The sequence below is a fragment of the Pogoniulus pusillus genome, chromosome 39 (assembly GCF_015220805.1).
Source record: "Pogoniulus pusillus isolate bPogPus1 chromosome 39, bPogPus1.pri, whole genome shotgun sequence".
NCBI lineage: Eukaryota > Metazoa > Chordata > Aves > Piciformes > Lybiidae > Pogoniulus > Pogoniulus pusillus.
Genome location: NC_087302.1, coordinates 8,146,610 through 8,166,400, shown reverse-complemented (window position 1 = coordinate 8,166,400; position 19,791 = coordinate 8,146,610). Strand labels below are relative to the sequence as shown.

At 67.6% G+C, this 19,791-nt stretch overlaps 2 protein-coding genes across 3 annotated transcripts; one reads left to right on the top strand and one right to left on the bottom strand.

Moving 5' to 3' along the window:
* AMPD2 (adenosine monophosphate deaminase 2) lies at positions 1-9,128 on the bottom strand. Of its 2 annotated transcripts, XM_064173863.1 has the most exons (18): positions 9,019-9,128; positions 7,820-7,950; positions 7,220-7,350; positions 6,881-6,949; positions 6,157-6,268; positions 5,877-6,063; positions 4,973-5,114; positions 4,768-4,857; positions 4,102-4,231; positions 3,826-4,020; positions 3,586-3,717; positions 3,329-3,492; positions 3,089-3,215; positions 2,801-2,964; positions 2,235-2,355; positions 1,980-2,153; positions 1,103-1,213; positions 1-1,026 (listed from the first exon to the last, which is right to left on the bottom strand). In XM_064173863.1, the coding sequence occupies exons 1-18, from the start codon at positions 9,086-9,088 to the stop codon at positions 652-654; spliced, it is 2,625 nt and encodes an 874-aa protein (XP_064029933.1). In that variant the 5' UTR covers positions 9,089-9,128; the 3' UTR covers positions 1-651. The 2 variants fall into 2 exon arrangements, with proteins under 2 accessions (XP_064029933.1, XP_064029934.1); XM_064173864.1 differs by lacking the exon at positions 6,881-6,949 and having other exon boundaries at positions 9,019-9,127.
* A 3,162-nt stretch (positions 9,129-12,290) lies between these two features.
* Positions 12,291-19,579, top strand: GNAT2 (G protein subunit alpha transducin 2). The gene is made up of 9 exons (XM_064173986.1): positions 12,291-12,408; positions 13,565-13,607; positions 13,845-13,986; positions 14,159-14,316; positions 14,947-15,075; positions 15,394-15,523; positions 17,124-17,277; positions 17,714-17,918; positions 18,746-19,579. Exons 1-8 carry the CDS (start codon positions 12,291-12,293, stop codon positions 17,902-17,904), a joined length of 1,065 nt encoding a protein of 354 aa, XP_064030056.1. The 3' UTR covers positions 17,905-17,918; positions 18,746-19,579.
* Positions 19,580-19,791: the final 212 nt, after the last annotated feature.

Genomic DNA, 19,791 nt, shown 5'->3' with positions numbered 1-19,791 from the left:
TTGGACTTAAACACTTTATTTTCCGTGCCCGCCGCTCAGGGTTTAATTGTTTGGTTTCTGTCGCCGCCTGCACGTTCTCCTGCCAGCTCCGCACCCTTCTTGGGGGACACGGCAGGGGCGGGCTGGGGGCACACGGGGACGGGGAAACGCTCACGCCAGGACGGGAGAAGCCTCATCCGGCCCGATCCGGGCCACAAACAGCCCCGGGGAGCTTGGCGGACGGGCGCACGGCTCACCCGGATCCCTTCGCCTTCTTCCCTGCGCTGAGGGACTAGTCCCCGGCCCCACCCCGCTCCTCCTGCGTGCACCCCATGGCCACTGCGCCACCTTGTGGCAGGGAGGGTTAGAGAGGAGCCCAGGTCCGAGTCCTGGGTGCTGCTGTTTGTCCCCACCGGGCAACAGCGTGGACGGAGCTGGGCCCTGTTGGTGGCCTGGGCCCTCCCACGACATCTCCCTGCCCAGCACTGCTGTGCCCAGGAAGTGGAGCCAGGACCCCCCAGCACCAGTGTCACCTCCCGTGTCCCCACTGCCACCAGCCCCAGCAAAGACCAACCCAGCCACAAGACATCAGTTTAAAAAACAGTGACAAAAAAAACCCAAAACAATAAATGGCAAAAACCCAGCAACTGCCCCCCCCCCCCCCCCACGGTGTCACCTCGGGGGGCGCTGGGGACAGCAGTGGGGAACGTCCCCTTCCCAGGGAGGGAGGTAGCAGGAGGCTGAGGAAGGGGAGGACGGCAGCAAAGCCCTGGATGGATGTGGGGTGACACAAGTCGTGTGTGTTGGGGGGGGTCCCTGAGGCGGGGCAGTCAGTGGGTGCCCGGGGGGGGGGCCGAAGGTCAGCACATCCTCCTCCTGGATGGTCTCCAGCTCCTCGCTCTGCACCGCCTGGGTGATGAGCGTCAGCTCCTGGCACAGCGTCTCGAAGCGGTAGCTGACGCGGATGTCGGGCACGTTGGTCCGGCGGATGTCGTTGCCCTCTGGGCCTTCCTTCAGGTAGTTGGGACCCAGCCAGTAGCTCTTCACCTGAGCAGGGGAAGGGGAAAGCTCCCACAGTGGCCTTGCAGCCGCGGGTGGGTGCTGCTGGTGGGGGCTGTGCTACCTTGTGGGAGAAGCCGCTCATGAGGACGCTGTTGCGGGCGAGCTCGCACATGTCGCAGGAGCTGAGCTTCCAGACCTGGGTGGCAATGCTGTACTCCTCCATCAGCGGCTCCTGGGGGGCACAAGGGGGCACAAGGGCCTCAGCACTCGCCCATGGGACACACACACCCCCACCGCCCCCCGCAGAGGATCACAGAGTGGCTCTGGTTGCAGAAGAGCTTTTGGCTCATCCATGTCAGCCGCTCTCTGGCTCTGCCAAGGCTGGGGCTGAAACGTGTCCCTCAGTGCCCATCTTGGAAGGAGGGGCCCAAACTGCTCCCAGCACTCCAGCTGAGGCCTCCCCAGTGCCCGGTCCAGGGGCACAATCCCTGCTCTGCTTCTGCTGCCCACAGCAGTGCTGATCCAGGCCAGGCTGCTGGTGCCCTTCTTGGCCACCTGGGCACCCTCTGGCCCATCTCCAGCTGCTGTCAACCAGCATCCCCAGGATCCTTTTCCAGTGGGCAGTTTCCAGCCACTCTGTGCCCAGCCTGGCACCGTTGTGGGGTTGTTGCACCCCAAGTGCAGGATCCAGCCCTTGGTGAACCTCAGCCCATTGGCCTCGTGCCATGGATGCAGCCTGGCCAGGGCCCTCTGCAGAGCCTCCACCCCTCCAGCAGGTCAACGCTGGCACCCAGCCTGCTGTCACCTGCAGATTTACTGAGCGTGGAGGTCCCCAGCCCCTCTCACCCTCTCCGATCCATCTGCACCCTCCGGAGCCTGTTGGCACTGCCCTGCCCCTGCTCATCGCCAACCCTATCCCATCACCAGGGCCTGACTGGTGGCCACCCCACAGACCTTTCTCAGGGGGCTTGTGGCCTCCTCCTCCCCCAGCTGCTCACCTTGGTGAAGTGGAACTGGAGGGGGTCGTCGGTGGAGAGGGAGACCATGAGGCCCCGCGAGAGGTACTCGGGCAGGGGGTTGCGGTGGTAGCTGAGGAAGAGGCTGTTGTTGCTCAGCGGGGACATGGCGATGCCAATCTGCGCCAGGTAGTACAGGTACTGCAGCACGGGGGCCTGGGGAGGGGCGCGGGAGCATGAGGCTGGGGGTGGGGTCCCGTGCCCCCCGTGCCCGCGGGCAGCCCCAGCCCAGCTGACCTTGCGCAGCAGCAGCCCGTGGGAGATGTTCTCCGACACCATGAAGCCCGAGACCAGGTGGTGGATGGGCCCAGCCTCGCCGCAGTGCGGGCGCAGCACGAAGGTGTGGAAGCCTCTCCTCCTGCCCGGGGGTGCCCACCACAGCATCAGGCCAGGCTGGCAGAGGCCTCCAAGCTCATCCAGTCCATCCTAGCCCCCGGTCCAATCCAGTCACCCAGACCATGGCACTCAGCGCCCCAGCCAGGCCTTGCTTCAACACCTCCAGGAAGAGCGACTCCACCACCTCCCTGGGCAGCCCATTCCAGTGCCAATCACTCTCTCTGGGCACAGCTTCCTCCTAACATCCAGCCTGAACCTGCCCTGGCACACTCTTTGTTCTGTTGCTGCTTGCCTGGCAGTAGAGCCCAACCCCACCTGGCCACAGCCTCCCTTCAGGGAGCTGCAGACAGCAATGAGCTGTGCGCTGAGCCTCCTCTTCACCATCACCATCTGACATCCCCCCCACACCCCTCAGCAACACCCTCCCAGGACGGGTGGAGGTGCCAGGGCCCCCAGGCTGTCCTTACCGTCGGAGGTGGTTGAGGACTGTCATGTTGGCATACATGTAGTACAGGTAGTAGGAGTAGGGGGGGTTGTCCTCCTCCACCCAGTTGCCTGGCAAGGGACTGTCCTGGTTGAAGATGTGGTGCTCAGGCTTGGACTCGTCGTCCACACTGTCGAAGCCGTCCACCTGCAGCAGACAACCCCAGGCTGGCAGAGGTCCCCCTCCAGCAGGACCCCCTTAAGCTGGGTCCGGGCTGGGGGCCGGTGGTGGCAGCAGGCTGTGGCAGGGGGGAGCAGGCTGTGGCACTCACATGCTCCAGGAAGAGATGCAGCTCTGGGTGCTGGGCAGGGTGCACGGTGGCCTCGTAGAGGGGCATGAAGATGTTCTCCAGCATCTCCTGGAAGTTGGCCAACTGCCTCTTCGTCCGGTACACATCGCTGCGGGAGGGCAGAGCCTGCTCAGGCCTGGCTGTGCCGTCCCACCCGAGGTGGGCTCCACCTTCCCCGGCGGGACGCAGCCCGGGCCGGGGCGAGCGGCGGGGGGCACTCACAAGAGCCGCGGCACCTGCACCAGCCAGCGCACGTTGTTGGAGTGGACGCGGTGGGTGACAGCCCAGCGAGCCAGCTTGTCCCACTCGTCCCGAGAGCGCCCGTAGATGGACAGCCGCAGCTCCGCGTTCTGGTACTTGCTCTCCTCCAGGTCCGACATCACCTCCTGCCCGGGCGGCGCCAGGGTCAGCCCCGGGCGCTGCCGCCGCGGGCCGGGAGGGAAGGAGGCGCAGAGGGGCCGCCCGCCAGCGCTGCTCACCTTGATGATGTGGGCAAAGTACTTCCCCGAGACGCAGTTGTCTGTCTTGATGAAGATCTCCCTCAGGATGGACTCCCCGATGGGGTTGTACTTGGCGTTGAACTTGTCGAAGCGGTGGAAGGTGTTGCGGTCCTGCCGGGGCCAGGAGGGGCTCAGCCCAGCCCCACAGTGCCTCCCACCTCACCCTGGGACCAGCCCCCGCAGAGGATTCGCCCCCCTCGGCCCCCAGGGGGCCCGTACCGCGTGCACGTCCAAGGTGTCCACGCTCAGGTCGTAGGCAGTGAGGTTCATGGTCTCGAACACCTCCTTCAGCGTCTGCTCCTTGCCGTTCTCCACGTGGACGATCTCGTCCAGGTGCTTCTTCATGGCCCTCTTGATGAAGCGCAGGAGATGCTTCTGGTTCATGCAGGAGGAGGCGTGGATGTGGGTGTCCACCTGCCCGGGGATGGGGCGAGGGTCGGAGGGCTGCCAGGCGTGCCCTGGCCCCGCCCTGCCCCCGGCGCAGCCAGCAGGTACCTTGCGGATGTTGTAGAAGTCTCGGTGGGGAACCTTCTTCTGGGCTGCCAGCTCCTTCATCTCGTTGAGCAGGACATGCATCTGGAACTTGGAGCTCAGGTACTGCAGCCGCCGGTAGCAGAAGGATTTGCTGTGCCAGGAGGGCAGGGGGCAGCAGTTTGGGGGACAGGAGAGACAAGAGCCAGCCCCAAAAGGCTGCTGCCCACCAGCAGCTGGGCTCTCGGAGCCCCCCCACACCCTGTGTACAGTGCCCACAAGCAAGGGAGGACCTGGGAGCTGCACCAGCAGCGTGTGGCACAGCTACAACCATGCCCTCTGGTGCTGTCCCCAGGGTTCTTTCTCTTTCAAGACATTCCATGGTGGGATCCCCAGAGACAACCCCATGGTGACAGCCCCCTCAAAGCCACCCCATGGTGAGACCACCCCTCAAAGCCATCTCCAAGGTGTGACACCCCCCAGGACACCCTCGTGGTGAGATCCTTCCAAAGGCAGTTCCCTGGTGACATTCCCCTCGAAGGCATCTCCATGGTGGGACCCTCCACAAGACACTCCATGGTGGGATCCTCACCCCCCAGGGACATCCTCATAGTGCAAACCTCCCCACAGACCCCCCCCATGGTGGCACTTCCTCTCAGGACCCCCCCACACTGGGACCCTTCCCCTTACATGGGCCCATTGATGATCAGAGCCATCAGGAAGTTCATGTCAGCGATGAACTCCTGCAGGTCTGGGTAGGGCAGGTCCAGCTCTGTGCTCCTGGGTGGGGGAATAGAAGTGGGTCATGGGTGGGGACATTCCATGGGCCCCTTGGCCCCCACCACAGCACACTAATGGCCCCAGGGAGCCCCCAGCCCCCAGCCCCAGGCCTCACTTGTCGGTGAGGTTCTGCTTGGTGTAGACGTGCACGACACCATCCACCATCTTCAGGCCGAAGCCCAGGTCAGCTGGCATGGCCTGGGGGTCCCAGGCCTCGTAGGGGTGCTGCTCGGTGAACGGGGGGTGCACGGGGGCATCTGCAGCAGGACACACCCGGGCAGAGCCAGCACACAGCCACAGTCACTCAGGCTGCAGCAGACCTCGGAGGGCATCGAGCTCAGCCCCTGACCTGGCACCACCGCACTGAGCAGACCATGGCCCCGAGTGCCACATCCAACCCTGCCTTAAACACCCCCAGGGGGGGCAACTCCACCACCTCCTGGGCAGTCCATGCCTGTGCTAATGACCCTTTCCATCAGGAAGTGCTTCCCAGCGTCCAACCTAACCCTGGGAAGTGCTTCCTAGCATCCAACTGAACCCTCCCTTGGCACAGCTCCAGACCATGCCCTCTCCTCTTGGCACAAGCTGCCTGGGAGCAGAGCCTGACCCCCACCTCACTACACCTTCCCTTCAGGCAGCTGCAGTGTGCTAAGGTCCCCCCTGAACCTTCTCTTCTCCAGGCTAAACCTCCCCACAGCTCCCTCAGCCTCTCCCCAGCAGCCTTCTCCTCCAGTCCTGTCACTCTCCTCTGGACCCTCCCCAGCCCTCAGCCTCCCTCCCACAGCGAGGGTCCCAGCACCACACACAGTGCTCAGGATGAGCCCTCCCCAGCCCCTCAGCCTCCCTCCTGCAGCGAGGGTCCCAGCACCACACACAGTGCTCAGGATGAGCCCTCCCCAGTGCCCAGCAGAGTGGCACAACAACAGCCCCAGTGCCCCACTGCCCAGGCTGTGCCAGCATGGGGGGTGGTTCCTCGGGCAGCCCAGCCCAAGGTGAGCCCCCCCAGCCCCTGCCCTCACCGGCAGCCACGGGGGTCTCGGGCACCTCGTGGTGCCCGCGGGTCTCCAGGGGCTTCTCGGAGAGCTGCTGCAGGTAGCGGGCAGTGGTCTGGCAGAAGCTCTGCAGGGACAGGCCCATGTACTTCTCCCGCACGAACAGAGCCTTCACCACGCTCTTGGCCGCGTCCAGCAGGTCCGTGAAGGGCACCTGAGGAGGAGGAGGAGGCCGAGGGGGGGAGGCTGACACAGGCTCCGAGCCCCTCCCCGGGCGGCGGCGGGCGGGGGCTGCGCGCAGGCTCACCCCACACTTCTCCTCGCCGGAGATGGTGACCCGCTGGAACTCCCGCTCCAGCAGCGCCTCCCGCTCCTTGGGCACATGGTCCATCAGCTCCTCCTGCTGCTCCCTCAGGAGCCTGCGGGCACGGATGGTGGCAGCGTGGCACAGCCTGGCCCCCGCCCCCGGCGGCGGCCCCCCACCTGTTCCCCCCCAGCAGCAGCAGCCCCAGGGGCTGTGCCCAGCCTCGGAGCAGCAGGAGGGCGATGTGGTCCCCATGGATGCTGCCACCAGGGCAGGGCAGCTGGGTGCCACCCGTGTCCTGTAGGTGGTGACATTGTGCCCCCGGCCCAGACACATCCCCCAGCCCCACACGAGCACAACGAGAAGTGGCAATGGGGGGGGGGGGGGGGGGCACAGAGAACGAAGTCACTCGTGACACAGACAACTCCCAAGCGGAGACAGGAGGGAGGGGGACAAGCAGCGTTGGACCCCTCCCATCAGGGCAGGGGTGACAGGGCCAGGACAGGGTCCTGTGTGTGCCACCAGCAGGGCTGGGACCCTCCCCCAGCTCGCCCCCACCCCTCAAATCCCTTTGGGTGCATTAACCCCTGCAGTGCCAGCGAGAGCCGCTGGGTGAGGACCTCTGGGCGCTGGGTTCTGGGGGGAGGCTGGGCCAGAGTGGGGCTGGGGGGCGTCCCCGATGCCCCCCCCGGTGCCCGCGGGCGGTGTCCCCGCGCTGGACACTCACTGTAGGTCCGTGGCACTGTCAATTTTCAGGAAGTCCTGTTTGGCTCTGAGCAAAATGTCGGGCTCGAGTCTGGGGACAGGCAGGGCCAGGGGTGGGGAGGGGACAGGAGGGACAGAAGCCAGGACAGGAGGTGGGGGGGGAGAAGAAAACACCCCCAGGTTAATGCTGAAACCGACCCGAGCCAGACACAAAGCAGCAAAGGAAACAAAACCAAACCAAACTCGACCCCGGAGGAGGCCACAGCAAGCGTGACAGCCACGGCAGAGGGGACACACAGCGGGCACGACCCACCCCCCCCACGGGTGGCAGGGGACACGCCGGGGCCCCCTCCCGGCTTACTTCACGTCCTGGCTGATCTGGCGCTCCAGGCGCTGGCGCCGCTCCTCCAGCTGCTCGATTGGGCTCTCCTCGGGGAACTCGTAGGGGGCAGAGCGCATCTCGCTCTCGGCCAGCGAGCGGCAGAACAGCTCCTGCCCGGGCAGCCTGGGCATCAGCCGTGCCCAGCCCGGGCATCAGCCGTGCCCAGCCGCAGCCTGCCCGGCCAACAGGGCACAGGGAGGTGCCCGAACAGAGCCGCAGCTTGTGGGGTGGACAGGGAGAGGATGGGGGCAGGGAGAAGGTGGATGTGGGACCAGCTCCTGCCTGGGCATCACTGGCATCAGCCATGCCCAGCCTCAGCCTGCCCGGCCAAGAGGGCACAGGGAGGTGCCCAAACGGAGCCGCAGCTTGGGGGCTGGACAGGGAGAGGATGGGGCCAGGGAGAAGGTGGATGTGGGACCAGCTCCTGCCCAACTCCAAGCTGCCAGGGAGGAGAGGCTGGTGGAGGTGGTACCAGCTGCGGCCCGGGCATGGCTGGCATCAGCTGTTTGGGGCGGGAAAGGTAGAGGTGGGACCCCCCCCCCCATCGGCACAGGGACGCCCCCGAGGCCCGGGCCCCACCTCGGCGATCTCCTTGTACTTGCCGTCCATGGAGGTGCGCAGGTCCACCGGGAAGTGCTTCAGGCAGTGGGGGGGCCCCGGCAGGGACCGAGCCGACTGCAGGGGCCGGGAGCTCAGCCCCCCCCGCAGCTCTGCCGACAGCAGCACAGTCAGCCGGGACCCCCCCAGCACAGCCTGGGCAGGGAGGGGTTAACCAGCCCCTCCACAGCCCCCCCCCCCCCCGGCCCGAGGCCAAACTGAGCTGCGGTGGTGGTGATGCCCCCCCCCCCCCCCAGCCAAAGGGGCACTGCCTGGCACCCTCCTGCCCCTACCGGAGCCGTTCTCTGCCCTGCCTCAGTTTCCTCACCACGTGGGTACCTGTGGGTGCCTGCCTGTGCCAGGCAGCGGTGACAACCAGTGGCACCCTGCCAGGGCTGGTGCCCGTTGTCACTGAGGGCAAGGATGGCACCGCTGCCACCCGGGATGCGCCCGCTGGTGCATAGCCCCGGGCAGCTTAGCACACGGGGCCAGCCGGCCATGCCCATCACCCTGTGCCACCCAGCCGGGGCAGCCGTGGCCCCACGCGTGTCTCCCGTGGCCAAGCACAGGCCTGGCAGCACCTCAAGTCTCCTGCCACCAGCAGCGCCAGCCGAGTGCCAACCACAAAGTGCCACCTCGCCCATCCTGTGCCACCATCGCCCCACCTCGCTGCCAGCCCAGACCCCGCGGGGTGACGCACGGTGGCTGCCCCCAACCGCCCCCAGCCCCAACACCTGATGGGGGGGGCTCGGTGCCCCCCGTACCCCTCCTCACCCTCCTCCTCCTCTCCGGCACTCGCTGCGCCACCGCTGCGCCACAGAACCCCGCCGGGCACCGCGGTGCCGGGCACGGGGGGGGCACACACGGACACCCCCAGCAGCGCCGGCGACGCTGTGCGGCTCCGGGGACACCGCCACGGCCACGTCACCCCACGGCGCCCACGGGCAGCCCCCCCCGCCCCGGGCCATGGGCCCTGCCCCCTGAATTATAGACCCCCCCAAATCACTGCCCCCCCCCCCGCGGCACCCACCCACCCTCCCCCCCCGCGTGTCACCCCCAGGGGGCCGCTGGGACCATGCGGGGGTTGGGGGGGGGGGGGGAGGGAGTTCAGCCCCAGGTTGGGACTGGGGGGGAGCGGGGAGGGGGGGGAGGGGCGCTGGGGGGGCGCTGGGGGCTCTCACCTGCGGGGGGGGCCGCCTGCAGGCTGCCTCGCTTCTTGAAGGGACACTTGGCAGGGCTGGGCGAGGACATGGCGGCGCCGGGGGGGGCGATGGGGGGCGGTGTTAGCAAGGGGGGGGGAGGAAGGGTTGGCGATGAGGATTGAGGCGGGGGGGGGGGGATTGGCAATGGAGGGGCACAGCGATGGGGAGGGGGCCGCGGAGGGGTCGGCGATGGGGTTTGGGGCGGGGGGGGCGATGGGAGGGGAAGGCAGCGGAGGGCGGGGGAGGGTCGGCCAGGAAGGGGAGGGGGCAGCAATTGGGGGGGGATTGGCGCTGGGGTTGGGGAGGGGTTTGGGCTGGCGCTGGGGGTGGTGCGGGGGGGGTCGGCGGCAGGCCGGGTGCGGGGGGCGGCCCCCGGCGCGGTGTGTGCCGGCGGCGGGGCCCTGGCCGCGGTCGCTGCCGGAGCCCCGGGGCTGGACCAAAGTCCCCGGCGGGGCCGGCGCCGGAAGCCCGAGCGAGGAAGAGGATGGGCGGGAGGAGGATGTGGCCGGGGAGGAGGAGGAGGAGGAGGAGGAGAGGCAGCGGGGGGGGGGCGGGGTGCGCGCGGGGGAGGTTGTCAGGGCAACCAACCCTGCCGCGGGGCTGGGCTGCGAGGGGGGAGCAGGGACCTGCCCCCCAGGGCATCGCAGTGCCCAGGGAGGGGGCGTCAGGCGCAGCCCCCCCTGACCTGCTCTGTCGCCGCCCCCCAAAATGGCAGCGCCCACTACCGATAGGCGGCACCGCTCCGTGTGGGTCTGGTGCCCCCCACGCCCCCCCGAGACGGGCAGTGACCCCCCCAGGACGAGCACTGGCGCCCAGTGCCTCCTGCGCCCCCCACCCTAAGGCAGGCACTGTCCCCCCCGACTGGTACTGCCCCCCCCGACGGGCCGTGCCCCCCACCCCCCAGGACAGGCACTGACCCCTTCAAGACTGGCACTGCTCCCCCCGACAGGCACTGCCCCCCCAGACAGGTAGTGCCCCTCTAAGACAGTCAGTGCCCCCCCAGGCAAATACTCCCGACCAAGGCAGGCAGTGCCCCCCCCTGAAGCGCTCCCCCCCAGGCCCAGCACCACCCCCAGCAGTGTTTGGGTACCTCCCTCCGCTCAGTCCACTTCCGTACCCCCCCGCTGGGCACTGCCCCCCTCCTCCCCCACCCCCTGGCACCCTGCCCCCCGGCATGGGCAAGCCCCTCGCAGCGTGGGTGCTGCACCACTGTACCCCCCCCGAAGTGGGCCCTGCCTCCCCCGCAGTGAGCAGCCCCTCCCGGGGGGGTCGCACCCCGGCAGGGGTCCGCGCTCCATCACCTGTGCCCCCTCCCCCCACACCACACCCTCTGTGGGGGGGTTGGATGCCCTCAGCACCCACAGCCCACGGGGTGCCAGCACCGGGTCTGAGCCCTCCCAAGCACCCCCGAACCCCCAGCCAGGTTGAGGGCACACAGGGACACCCCCCCACAGCCTCCCACCCAGGAAGCAGGACTCGGGGGGGGCATCACGCCCCTCGTGTCCCCCCAGCCACGACCACCGCAGGTCCCTACCTGTGCCGGTGGCTCCGGCGGGCTCAAGTGCCAGGGTCGGGTGGGTACCAGGAAGGAGTTTGGGGGGGGTCCGGTGGGTGCCAGGCTTCGGTGGGTGCCAGGCTTCGGTGGGTGCTGCGTCCTTCTCGGTGCTAGGCTTTGGTGGGTGCCAGGTCCTGGTGGGTGCCGGGTGCTTGTGGGTGCCAGGTCCCGGTGGGCGCCAGGCTGTGTCCCCGCCGAGCACCCGTCCGAGTCCCCTAATCCGGCACCGGAGCCGGGGGGGTATTTTTAGCCGCCGCCGGAGCGGAGGGAATGCCACCCACCAGGCCTGGCACCCCCCCGCCTGGCGTCCCCAGCCCCATCCTGCCGTCCCGCGGAGCGACTGCCAGGTGACGCCACCCATCGAGGCCACTTCTGTGCCAGGCTGCCTGGGGGCGGCCCTGCCACATCGGGGAGGTGGGCACGGGCGGGGACCCCCCCGGGCTGGCGGTGGGTGAGAGCAGCGTCCGCAGCGCCCTGGCACGGGGCGGGGAGGGGTTGGCATTTTAATTGGACCCCCTTCATTAGCGCCAAGTTCATTAGAGGCTCAGAAGGGGCTTTGTGCCGGCGGCGGGGACAGGCTGTGCCCATGCCACCGCGGCTGGCAGGGGTGGTGGCAGGGGGGGGCACACCGAGGGGACGCTGCGAAGGGACAGGAAGACCTCAGTGGCCCTGCGGGGGGCAGGGATTTGGGGGACCTCAAACCCACCCCCTGGGCACCTGCAGCAGGTTTTTATGGCCCCCCCACGGCCCAGCTTGGGTAGATGTGCCCTAAGGTGCCAGCCCTGCAGCCAGGACCAGCTGTGGCGGGGGGGGGGGGGCAGCCACCTGCCCTCTCTGCCCCCTCCCTGGGGTGGTCTCCGTGGTCCTGCTGGGCTTGGCGGGGGGTGAGAGGTGCTGAGCCCAGGAGGAGGAGGAGGATGATGATGAAGGCTGAGTGCAGGATCCCATTAAAGAGCTTAGGCAGCGGGAGGGTGAGGGCTGGCACCCACGGGGCAGGATTAGGGGGGGATCCTTACCCACCCGGGGTCATTAGCTCCCTTTCCACGCCAGCAGGAACCCCCCGGTGCCACCCATCCCCCTGGCACCACCCTGACGGCACCCAGGGTAGGACAAAAGCAGGAGACCGAGCCCACCCCCAGCACTGAGCCCATCCCCAGGGCTGACACAACCCACGGCGGGGGCACGACCCGCGGGGACACCCCCAGACCCGGGCAAGCCCTCTGAGACATCCTGGGGCGGGGAGGGGGCACACACAGCCCCTGCGTGAGTGTCCCCATCCCCACGGGCAGAGGGGGTCAGGCTGCCTGCCCCTTACATAAAGCCCCCCGTGCCCACCTGCCCGGGATGCCCATCTTATTTCTGCCCCCCCCCCCCGCCCCCCCGAGCCCTAATCTTTGCCATCTTGGGCTAATTGGATTTCCTGGGTCACATGGCGAGATAAAAAGTCCCCAAATCCCGGGGGGCAAACAAATCAGGTTACCCATGGGCGATTAGGGGAGAGAGCGGGGGGCAGCCAGCCCGCGCGGACCCACCGAGCGCCGCCGGGGGGTGCCCAGCTCCGGCTCCCAGGGGCTTCTCTTTCTCTCTCTTGTCGCCCACCGCCCGCCCCCAGGGTGCGTGCGCAGAGCCCCGCGGAGAGCTGGAAGAGATTGGGGACCTCGACCTGCTCGACGAGTTAGAGGAGGGAGAGGAGGCCATGGGGAGCGGGGCCAGCGCCGAGGACAAGGAGATGGCCAAGAGGTCCAAGGAGCTGGAGAAGAAGCTCCAAGAGGACGCCGATAAGGAGGCCAAGACGGTCAAGCTGCTTCTGCTCGGTGAGAGCCGAGGGGAAGCCCCTGCGAGGGGGCAGGAGGCGTCCTTGGGACGGGGCAGGAGGTGTTCCTGAGACAGGGCAGGAGGTGTTCCTGAGACAGGGCAGGAGGTGTCCCTGGGACGGGGCAGGAGGTGTTCCTGAGACAGGGCAGGAGGCATCCTTAAGAAGAGGCAGGAGGTGTCCCCCAGTCCCCATCTGGTGTTAGGAGCCCTCTCGATGCCAGGGATGGGCAGGGAGGAAAAGCAGTCATGAAGAGGGGACAGGGATGGGGACAGGGAGGGGACCTGGGATGAAGGCAGGGATGGGGACAGAGATGGGAACAGGGATGGGGACAGGGATGGGGACAGGGATGGGGACAGGGATGAAGGCAGAGATGGGGACAGGGATAGGGACAGGGATGAGGGCAGAGATGGGGACAGGGATAGGGACAGGCAGTCCTCAGCCCTGTGCCCTCCCGGAGCTCTGCCCTCCCTCTCCCCAAAGAGTCCCTTCCCCACAGCCTTCCTTAGCTCCCACTGAGGCTGCCCCAGCAGCTGATGTCCCCAGGGAGTGTGCCAAGGGTGGCATCAGCTCATGACAGCACCTAGACAGGTGGCAGGGACAGAGGAGGCAGCAAGGGAACGGCGAAGGCAGCGCCAGGGCACCACGGCCCAGCCAGGCCAGGCTGCAGCACACCTCAGGGGGCTCAGCAAGAGCCTGGGCAGTGACCTGCACCCCTAAACCCTACTGCTGGGCGCAGGCTAGGCACGGGCAGTGCCTTGGAGGTCCCTCTGCGCCCCGCCTGAGCACGGGGGTGACCCCACGGGGAGGCATCGGAGGGCCCCGCGGGGCAGGGGCCGGCGGCAGAGGCTTATCCAGGTGGGGGGGCTGGGTCAAGGCGATTAGCAGCCTAATTCTAAGCGGCTTCCTGTGCCGCCCTAAGCCGCTTACGGCCCCCAAGCCACCGCCGGCGCTGCCCGCGGCGGGCGGGAGCGTGGGACCCCCACTGGCACCCCCAGGGCACCCCAGCCCGGGGGGTCTCCACAGCCCCTGGGGTTCCCCGAGGTGCGGTCCAGCTCTGGGTGCAAGGGGGAGAGGAGGTGGCGTGGGCAGGGGGGAGGTGCCCGCCGGGGGGCGGCAGGGCTGCGGGCAGCGCTCAGGTGCCCTCCCGTTTGCAGGGGCTGGAGAGTCAGGCAAGAGCACCATCGTGAAGCAGATGAAGTGAGTACGGCCCGAGGCGCTCAGCGCTGAGGGTGGGGGAGCCACCAGGGAGACCCCAACTCATGGGCAGGAGGCAGCAGGGCCTCAGTGTCCCCCTGCCTGCCTCCTGCCATGCCATGCTGGCAGTGGCACTCTGCTGATTCCCGGGGTGGGGTGACGCTGGGAGGGGCTGGGGGGGGTCAGCTCAGGGTGTGCCAGAGCTCAGGGTCGAGGCCACTGCGCCCCCTCCCCCGCCAGGATCATCCACCAGGACGGGTACACCCCCGAGGAGTGCATGGAGTTCAAGGCCATCATCTACGGCAACATCCTGCAGTCCATCCTGGCCATCATCCGAGCCATGTCCACGCTGGGCATCGACTACGCCGAGTCCTCCCGCGCGGTCAGTGCGGCTGCCTGTGCCCGCCCCCGCGGCTGGCACCGTGCCCCTCCCCCCCCCCCCCCCCCCCCCGACCCCGGGAACCCCCAGGGATGTGGTCTGTGCAGGCCTCCTGTTGCCCAGCCCTGGGGGCTCCTCGGGTGCCAGGCGCGGTGGCACAGGCTCCCTCTTGCAGGACGATGGGCGGCAGCTCTTCAACCTGGCCGACTCCATCGAGGAGGGCACCATGCCCCCGGAGCTGGTGGACTGCATCCAGAAGCTGTGGAAGGATGCAGGGGTCCAGGCTTGCTTCGACCGCGCTGCCGAGTACCAGCTCAATGACTCAGCTGCATAGTGAGTGTGGGCACCAGCGGGGCCTGGGCGGGCACAGGGACGTGCCTGGGCACCCCCTCGGGTGCTCACTGCCATCTCCCATCCAGCCCAAAACAGTCAATCCCCTTCCTGATCCTTGGGAGCATCCCAAGGCTGCTGCCCTCCAACCTGCCAGTGCCATCTTCCATCCCCCTGGGGGCATCTCACCCACCAGTGCCACTCTCTGTCCTTCTGGTTCCACTCTCAGCTCACCAGGGACGTTCTCTGTCACACTGGGATGCCACCAGTGCCACTCTCTGTCCTTCTGGTTCCACCCTTCCTCCCTCTGGACCCATCCTCCATTCCACCAGTGCCATCCTCCAGCCCATTGGTGCCATCTGTCCCACCAGTGCCATCCTTCATCTCCAGCTGGTGCTGTCCCCACTCCACCAATTGTCATCCTCCTCTATGCCACTGGTGCCATCCTCTAGCCCACCAGTGCCACCTCCCATCCTACCGGTCCCCTCATGCCCCCACCCCAGTGCCCCTGCAGTCCCCTAGGGATGCTGCTGCCCTGGAGCAGAGCTCTGCCCCAAAAAGCCACCTGTGGGGGGCGCACGGGAAACGAGCAGCCCCCAGCAGTGGGTCAGGTGCCCTCCTGTGCCCTGGCAGCTACCTGAACCAGCTGGACAGGATCACTGCCCCTGGGTACCTGCCCAACGAGCAGGATGTGCTGCGCTCCCGAGTCAAGACCACAGGCATCATCGAGACCAAGTTCTCTGTCAAGGACCTGAACTTCAGGTGGGTGTCTGCCCCTGGCCCCCCCGCAGGCCCCCCCAGCTCTCCAGCCCCCCCTCCCCCCAACAGCTGCCCCTCACCCTCCTCATTACTCCCCCATCACCCCCTCATTGCCCCCCTATGCCCCCCCCCACCCCCTCTCAGCCCTATCAATGGGGAGGGGGCTCTGGGCCGAACCTGCTGCTCCAACGACCACCCGGGCCGGGGCTTGTTGGTCACTGCATCCCTGCGGGGTGCTGGCACCGTGAGGCTGGGGGTGGCAGATGTGTCACCTGCCCCCTCCGTCCTTGTCCCCTCCCCCGGGCCTTGTCCCCTCCCCAGGATGTTCGACGTGGGCGGGCAGCGGTCGGAGCGCAAGAAGTGGATCCACTGCTTCGAGGGCGTGACCTGCATCATCTTCTGCGGGGCGCTGAGCGCCTACGACATGGTGCTGGTGGAGGACGATGAAGTGGTGGGTCAGGGTGCCAGGGGTGCCCAGCTGGAGCTGGGTGCCCAGGGGGAGGGGGGCACAACACCCCCTGCCCTGGGTGACGTGGGGAGGGGGTGGGAGATCATGGAATGGGTTCGGCTGGAAGGGACCTTCGAGATCATCCAGCTGCGACCCCCTGCCGTGGGCACGGACCCCTCCCAGCAGCACAGAGCCCCTCCCAGCCTGGCCTCGACCACCTCCAGGCAGGGGCAGCCACAACCTCCCTGGGCAGCCTGTGCCAGGCTCACTGGAGAGCAGAGCTGGAGCTGGCTCCCTCCCAGCTGAACCCAGCAAAGCTCTCGGCGCTGCCGCTGGGGCACAGCAACACAGCCGAAGTGGTGGGGCCAAGGTCGGCTCAGCCTGCCCATGCTCCCCTCAGCCTGCCCATGCTCCCCTCAGCCTGCCCATGCTCCCCTCAGCCTGCCCATGCTCCCCTCAGCCTGCCCATGCTCCCCTCAGCCTGCCCATGCTCCCCTCAGCCTGCCCTGGGCCTTCCGAGCGAGGGCAAAGCAGTTCCCAGCCCCAGCCCCCTCCGAGAGCCGCCAGGGAGCCCTCCCAGCCGCGGGCAGAGCACCGGGCAGGGGAGCAGGAGAGGAGATGCCAAAGAGGGCTTGGGGAGGGAGGATCTGCCCCGGAGGAGGACCCAGCGCAGGTCACCTCCGGGCCGCAGAGGAGCGGAGCAGAAGCCTCCTCCCTGCCCCGGGGCAGAGTGGCCTCGCTGGCATCTCCTACCAGCTGCGGCTGCTCCCAGCGCTCTGCTGCCCAAATGCCACCGCCGGGAGCTGAGCCGAGGTTGGGGTCCAGCACCCCTGGGGCTTGCCAGCGCCGGGCAGGGTCATGCAGCCCTTCCTCAGCCCTGAAGGAGCAGCCTGTGGAGGGCTCCTCGGGAGAGGCTGGGACAGTTCCCTTGCGTGGGGAGGGGCAGGGCTGGGCCATTGCTGGTCCTGCTGGTGCCCTGCTGGTGCCCTGCTGGTGCCCTGCTGACCAAAGCTGTACCGAGAAGCTGCCACAGTGGGCAGCTGGACAGGGCCACAGCAGCCCTGGCACTGCTGAGGAACCCTCCTGCTGCTGTGCCCAGGTGGAGGAGCTGCACCTGCCCTCAGCAGAGCATCAGCAGCTCAGGCCTGGGCTTAGCTCTGGCTGGAGGGAGCCTGAGCCCCCTGAGGCTACTCCTGCAGTGAGCTGGCAGCTGGAGGCCTGCTCTGAACTGGAGCTTTGCTGCCCAAAGCTGCAGGGAGCAGCCAGAGGCCATGATCCAGCAGGAGCATCCCACAGCCCAGCCTGGGTGCAGGGCACAGCAGCTCAGTGCCCTCAGCCTGCTCTCCCTGGGTGCTTGTCCAGGTTCTGAACATCCCAGAAGCTGCCAAGGAGGTCTGGAGCAGCTCAGTTATCATGGAGCTCACCCTCAGCTCCACCTGGATTGGTCCCAGCTGCCCACACCGGGGGGGTGTGGATGGGCAGGAGGGACCTGGGCACAGGAGCTGAGCCGTTGGCTGCTGAGGCCCAGGGGAGCATCTGGGAGGGGCCCGGGGGGCTGCAGTGGCGCAGAGTGGTCTGTAACTGTGCCCCCCCCCGGCCGCAGAACCGCATGCACGAGTCCCTGCACCTCTTCAACAGCATATGCAACCACAAGTTCTTCGCAGCCACCTCCATCATCCTCTTCCTCAACAAGAAGGACCTTTTCGAGGAGAAGATCAAGAAGGTTCACCTCAGCATCTGCTTCCCAGAGTACGATGGTGAGTGCTGGGGGGGCCCAGGCCCCCTCCCCCAAACGGCGGCACAGCAGCGGGGGTGGGGGCAGGCTGGGACCCAGCCCAGCTCCTGCAGGCAGGAGTAGGGGAGGGGCAGAGCTGTGGGCTCGGGAAGGGGTTTGGAAGGCTTGAAGGGAGCTAAGACGGAGCTTTTTTGTGCTTGGAAGGGCTGAACTGGGCTAAACTGGGCTAAAATGGCGTTTTGGGTGCTAGGTGCAGCTGCCACCCAGCCTTGCTCCTCCTCCTCCTCTGGAGGAAGCTTCCCAACCTCACCCTCCCGAAGCAGCCCTGAGCCTGCCCTGCTGCTGGGCGCCCCCGCGGGGCAGCAGCCGAGCGGGCAGCAGCCGAGCGGGCAGCAGCCGAGCGGGCAGCAGCCGAGCGGGCAGCAGCAGTTCGCTTCCCTCCCTCCCTCCCTCCGCAGGTCCCAACACGTTCGAGGACGCAGGGAACTACATCAAGACTCAGTTCCTGGACCTGAACATGCGGAAGGATGTGAAGGAGATCTACAGCCACATGACCTGTGCCACAGACACCCAGAACGTCAAGTTCGTCTTCGACGCCGTCACCGATGTCATCATCAAGGAGAACCTGAAGGACTGTGGCCTCTTCTGAGCGCCCCCTGCCAGGTACTGCTGCTGAGCCCCCCCGAGACGGCCCTGGGGGGAGATGTGGCCAAGCCCAGGAGTGGGCATGGGCACCGAAGTGCCAGGAGATGTGAGCCCGGGGGGGGTTCAGGTGGTCTGGTCCTGCTCTGGCGGGGGGGGATGGACTCAGTGACCTCTTTGGGTCCTCTCCAACCCCTGACATCCTGTGACACTCGGAGGGACAATTTCTCCCCTTGGCCCAGGGGCAGTGGTGGAGTCCTCAGAGAGGTGCAGAGCTGAGGGCCGAGGCTGGGGGGGTGGTGGTGCCCTGGCACTGCTGGGGAGAGGCTCCGATGCCTTCCAGGGACCCTCCAGCTCCTGCCTTGTCCCTTGTCCCTTGTCCTCAGGTAGAGGAGGAAATGCAGCAGGCAGGGTGGGGCAGGTCCCCTCCATGTAGCTCCCCTCAAGCAGTTCCCCCCCCCCCCCCAAGACAGGTCCCCCCCCAGGTAGCATCCTGCAAGGTAGCAGCACCCCAGGGAGGGAAGCAGGACTCAGCCCCCAGCTCTGAGCAAAGCTGCCCTGGGAGCAGCTTCCACTTGCACAGTGGAGATGCTGTGCCCAGGCAGGGACAGGCAGGGTGCAGGCAGCAGCAGGAGCTGGTGAGCAGAGGGCACAGGAGGTGCAGAGCCCCAGGGCTTGGCCCTGCTCGGGGTCGTTGATGCTTCCCTGTTGCTGGTGCAAGGAGAAGCTGCATCCTTGTGCCCTGTGCCCTCCCTGTGCCCTGGCAGCTGTGCCCTCCCTCCCCGTGCCCTGGCAGCTGTGCCCCCGGTGCTGGGCAGCCTTTAACCTTCTTCTCTTGCCCCCTGCAGAAGAGGAGAGGACTTCCCTGCCCTGCAGCCGTTCTGCTGAGCAGAGCCAAGGGAGCAGCAGCAGACCCCAAGGCCCAGACCCTACTTTTTCTACGACCTGCCCGACCAAGGCCCCCCCCGAGCCCGGGGGGGCTGATGCTGAACCTTCCTCGTCCCTTCCGTGGCCACTTCCTCTTTTCTCTCGGGTGTGTTTTAGAGCAGAGAGCTCCTGGAGCCTGGCCAAGGAGAGCTGCAGAGGGCAGGCAGCAGCAGCCCCCCCCGGGCCTGCCAGGGAGAGAGCCCCAGAAGTGCCCACACATTGGAGCCATCCTCCACCCACCCTGCCCCGGGTGGGCAGCACTGCGGGGCCAGGCTCTGCCCCCTGGTGCCCCCTCCCCGGCAAAGCTCAATCCATCAGAGCAGGAGGTTTGGAGGGGGGGGGAAGAGGCACAGAACCCTACAGGGACCTCAAAGCTCATCCAGCTCCAGCCCCTGCCCAGGGACACCTGCACCAGCCCAGGCTGCTCAAGGCCTCATCCAGCCTGGCCTTGGCCACCTCCAGGGAGGGGGGAGGAGGCAGCCACAGCCCCCCCCGGGCAGCCTGTGCCAGGCTCTCCCTACCCTCACTGCTCTCAGGTCAGGAGGCCCAAAGAGCTCTCAGCTCCTGCCCCACTGCTGCAGCTCCCTGGGGCAGCAGCTCCACAGACTGGGCTGGAAGGGACCTTAGAGACAATCCAGCTCCAGCCCTGCCCTGGGCACAGCTTGCTCCGGGCACACTGCCAGGGATGAGGCTTCCACAGCCTCCCCGGGCAGCCCTCGCCAGTGCCTCCCCTCCCTGGCGACCAACCAGGCCCTGGGCAGGAGAAATCAAGGCCGGGGGGGGGGGGGGTTGGTGGCCTGAGGTTTGGTCAAGCACGGGTGGGGTTGTGGCTGGGGGGTGAGGGGAGGCAGGAGAGCCAGGGGCAGGCTGAAGAGGGAATGGAGAGTGGCAGAGCTCTGGGGCTGCTGAGAGCTCTCTGTAAGCACTCCCCCGGGCCTGTAGCTGAGCCCTGAGCCCCCTCCCCGGG

What these genes read in the sequence shown, in the direction of transcription:
- AMPD2 (XM_064173863.1), bottom strand. Translation starts at nt 9,088, where the DNA reads ATGTCCTCGCCCAGCCCTGCCAAGTGTCCCTTCAAGAAGCGAGGCAGC. An exon ending in CTGATCATCAATGGGCCCAT is followed by an intron (nt 4,232 to 4,767) that starts GTAAGGGGAAGG and finishes CTCCTGGCACAG; the next exon opens with CAAATCCTTCTGCTACCGGC. An exon ending in TGCATCTCTTCCTGGAGCAT is followed by an intron (nt 2,965 to 3,088) that starts GTGAGTGCCACA and finishes TGTCTGCTGCAG; the next exon opens with GTGGACGGCTTCGACAGTGT.
- GNAT2 (XM_064173986.1), top strand. Translation starts at nt 12,291, where the DNA reads ATGGGGAGCGGGGCCAGCGCCGAGGACAAGGAGATGGCCAAGAGGTCC. An exon ending in GGTCAAGCTGCTTCTGCTCG is followed by an intron (nt 12,409 to 13,564) that starts GTGAGAGCCGAG and finishes TCCCGTTTGCAG; the next exon opens with GGGCTGGAGAGTCAGGCAAG. An exon ending in GTCAAGGACCTGAACTTCAG is followed by an intron (nt 15,076 to 15,393) that starts GTGGGTGTCTGC and finishes TCCCCTCCCCAG; the next exon opens with GATGTTCGACGTGGGCGGGC.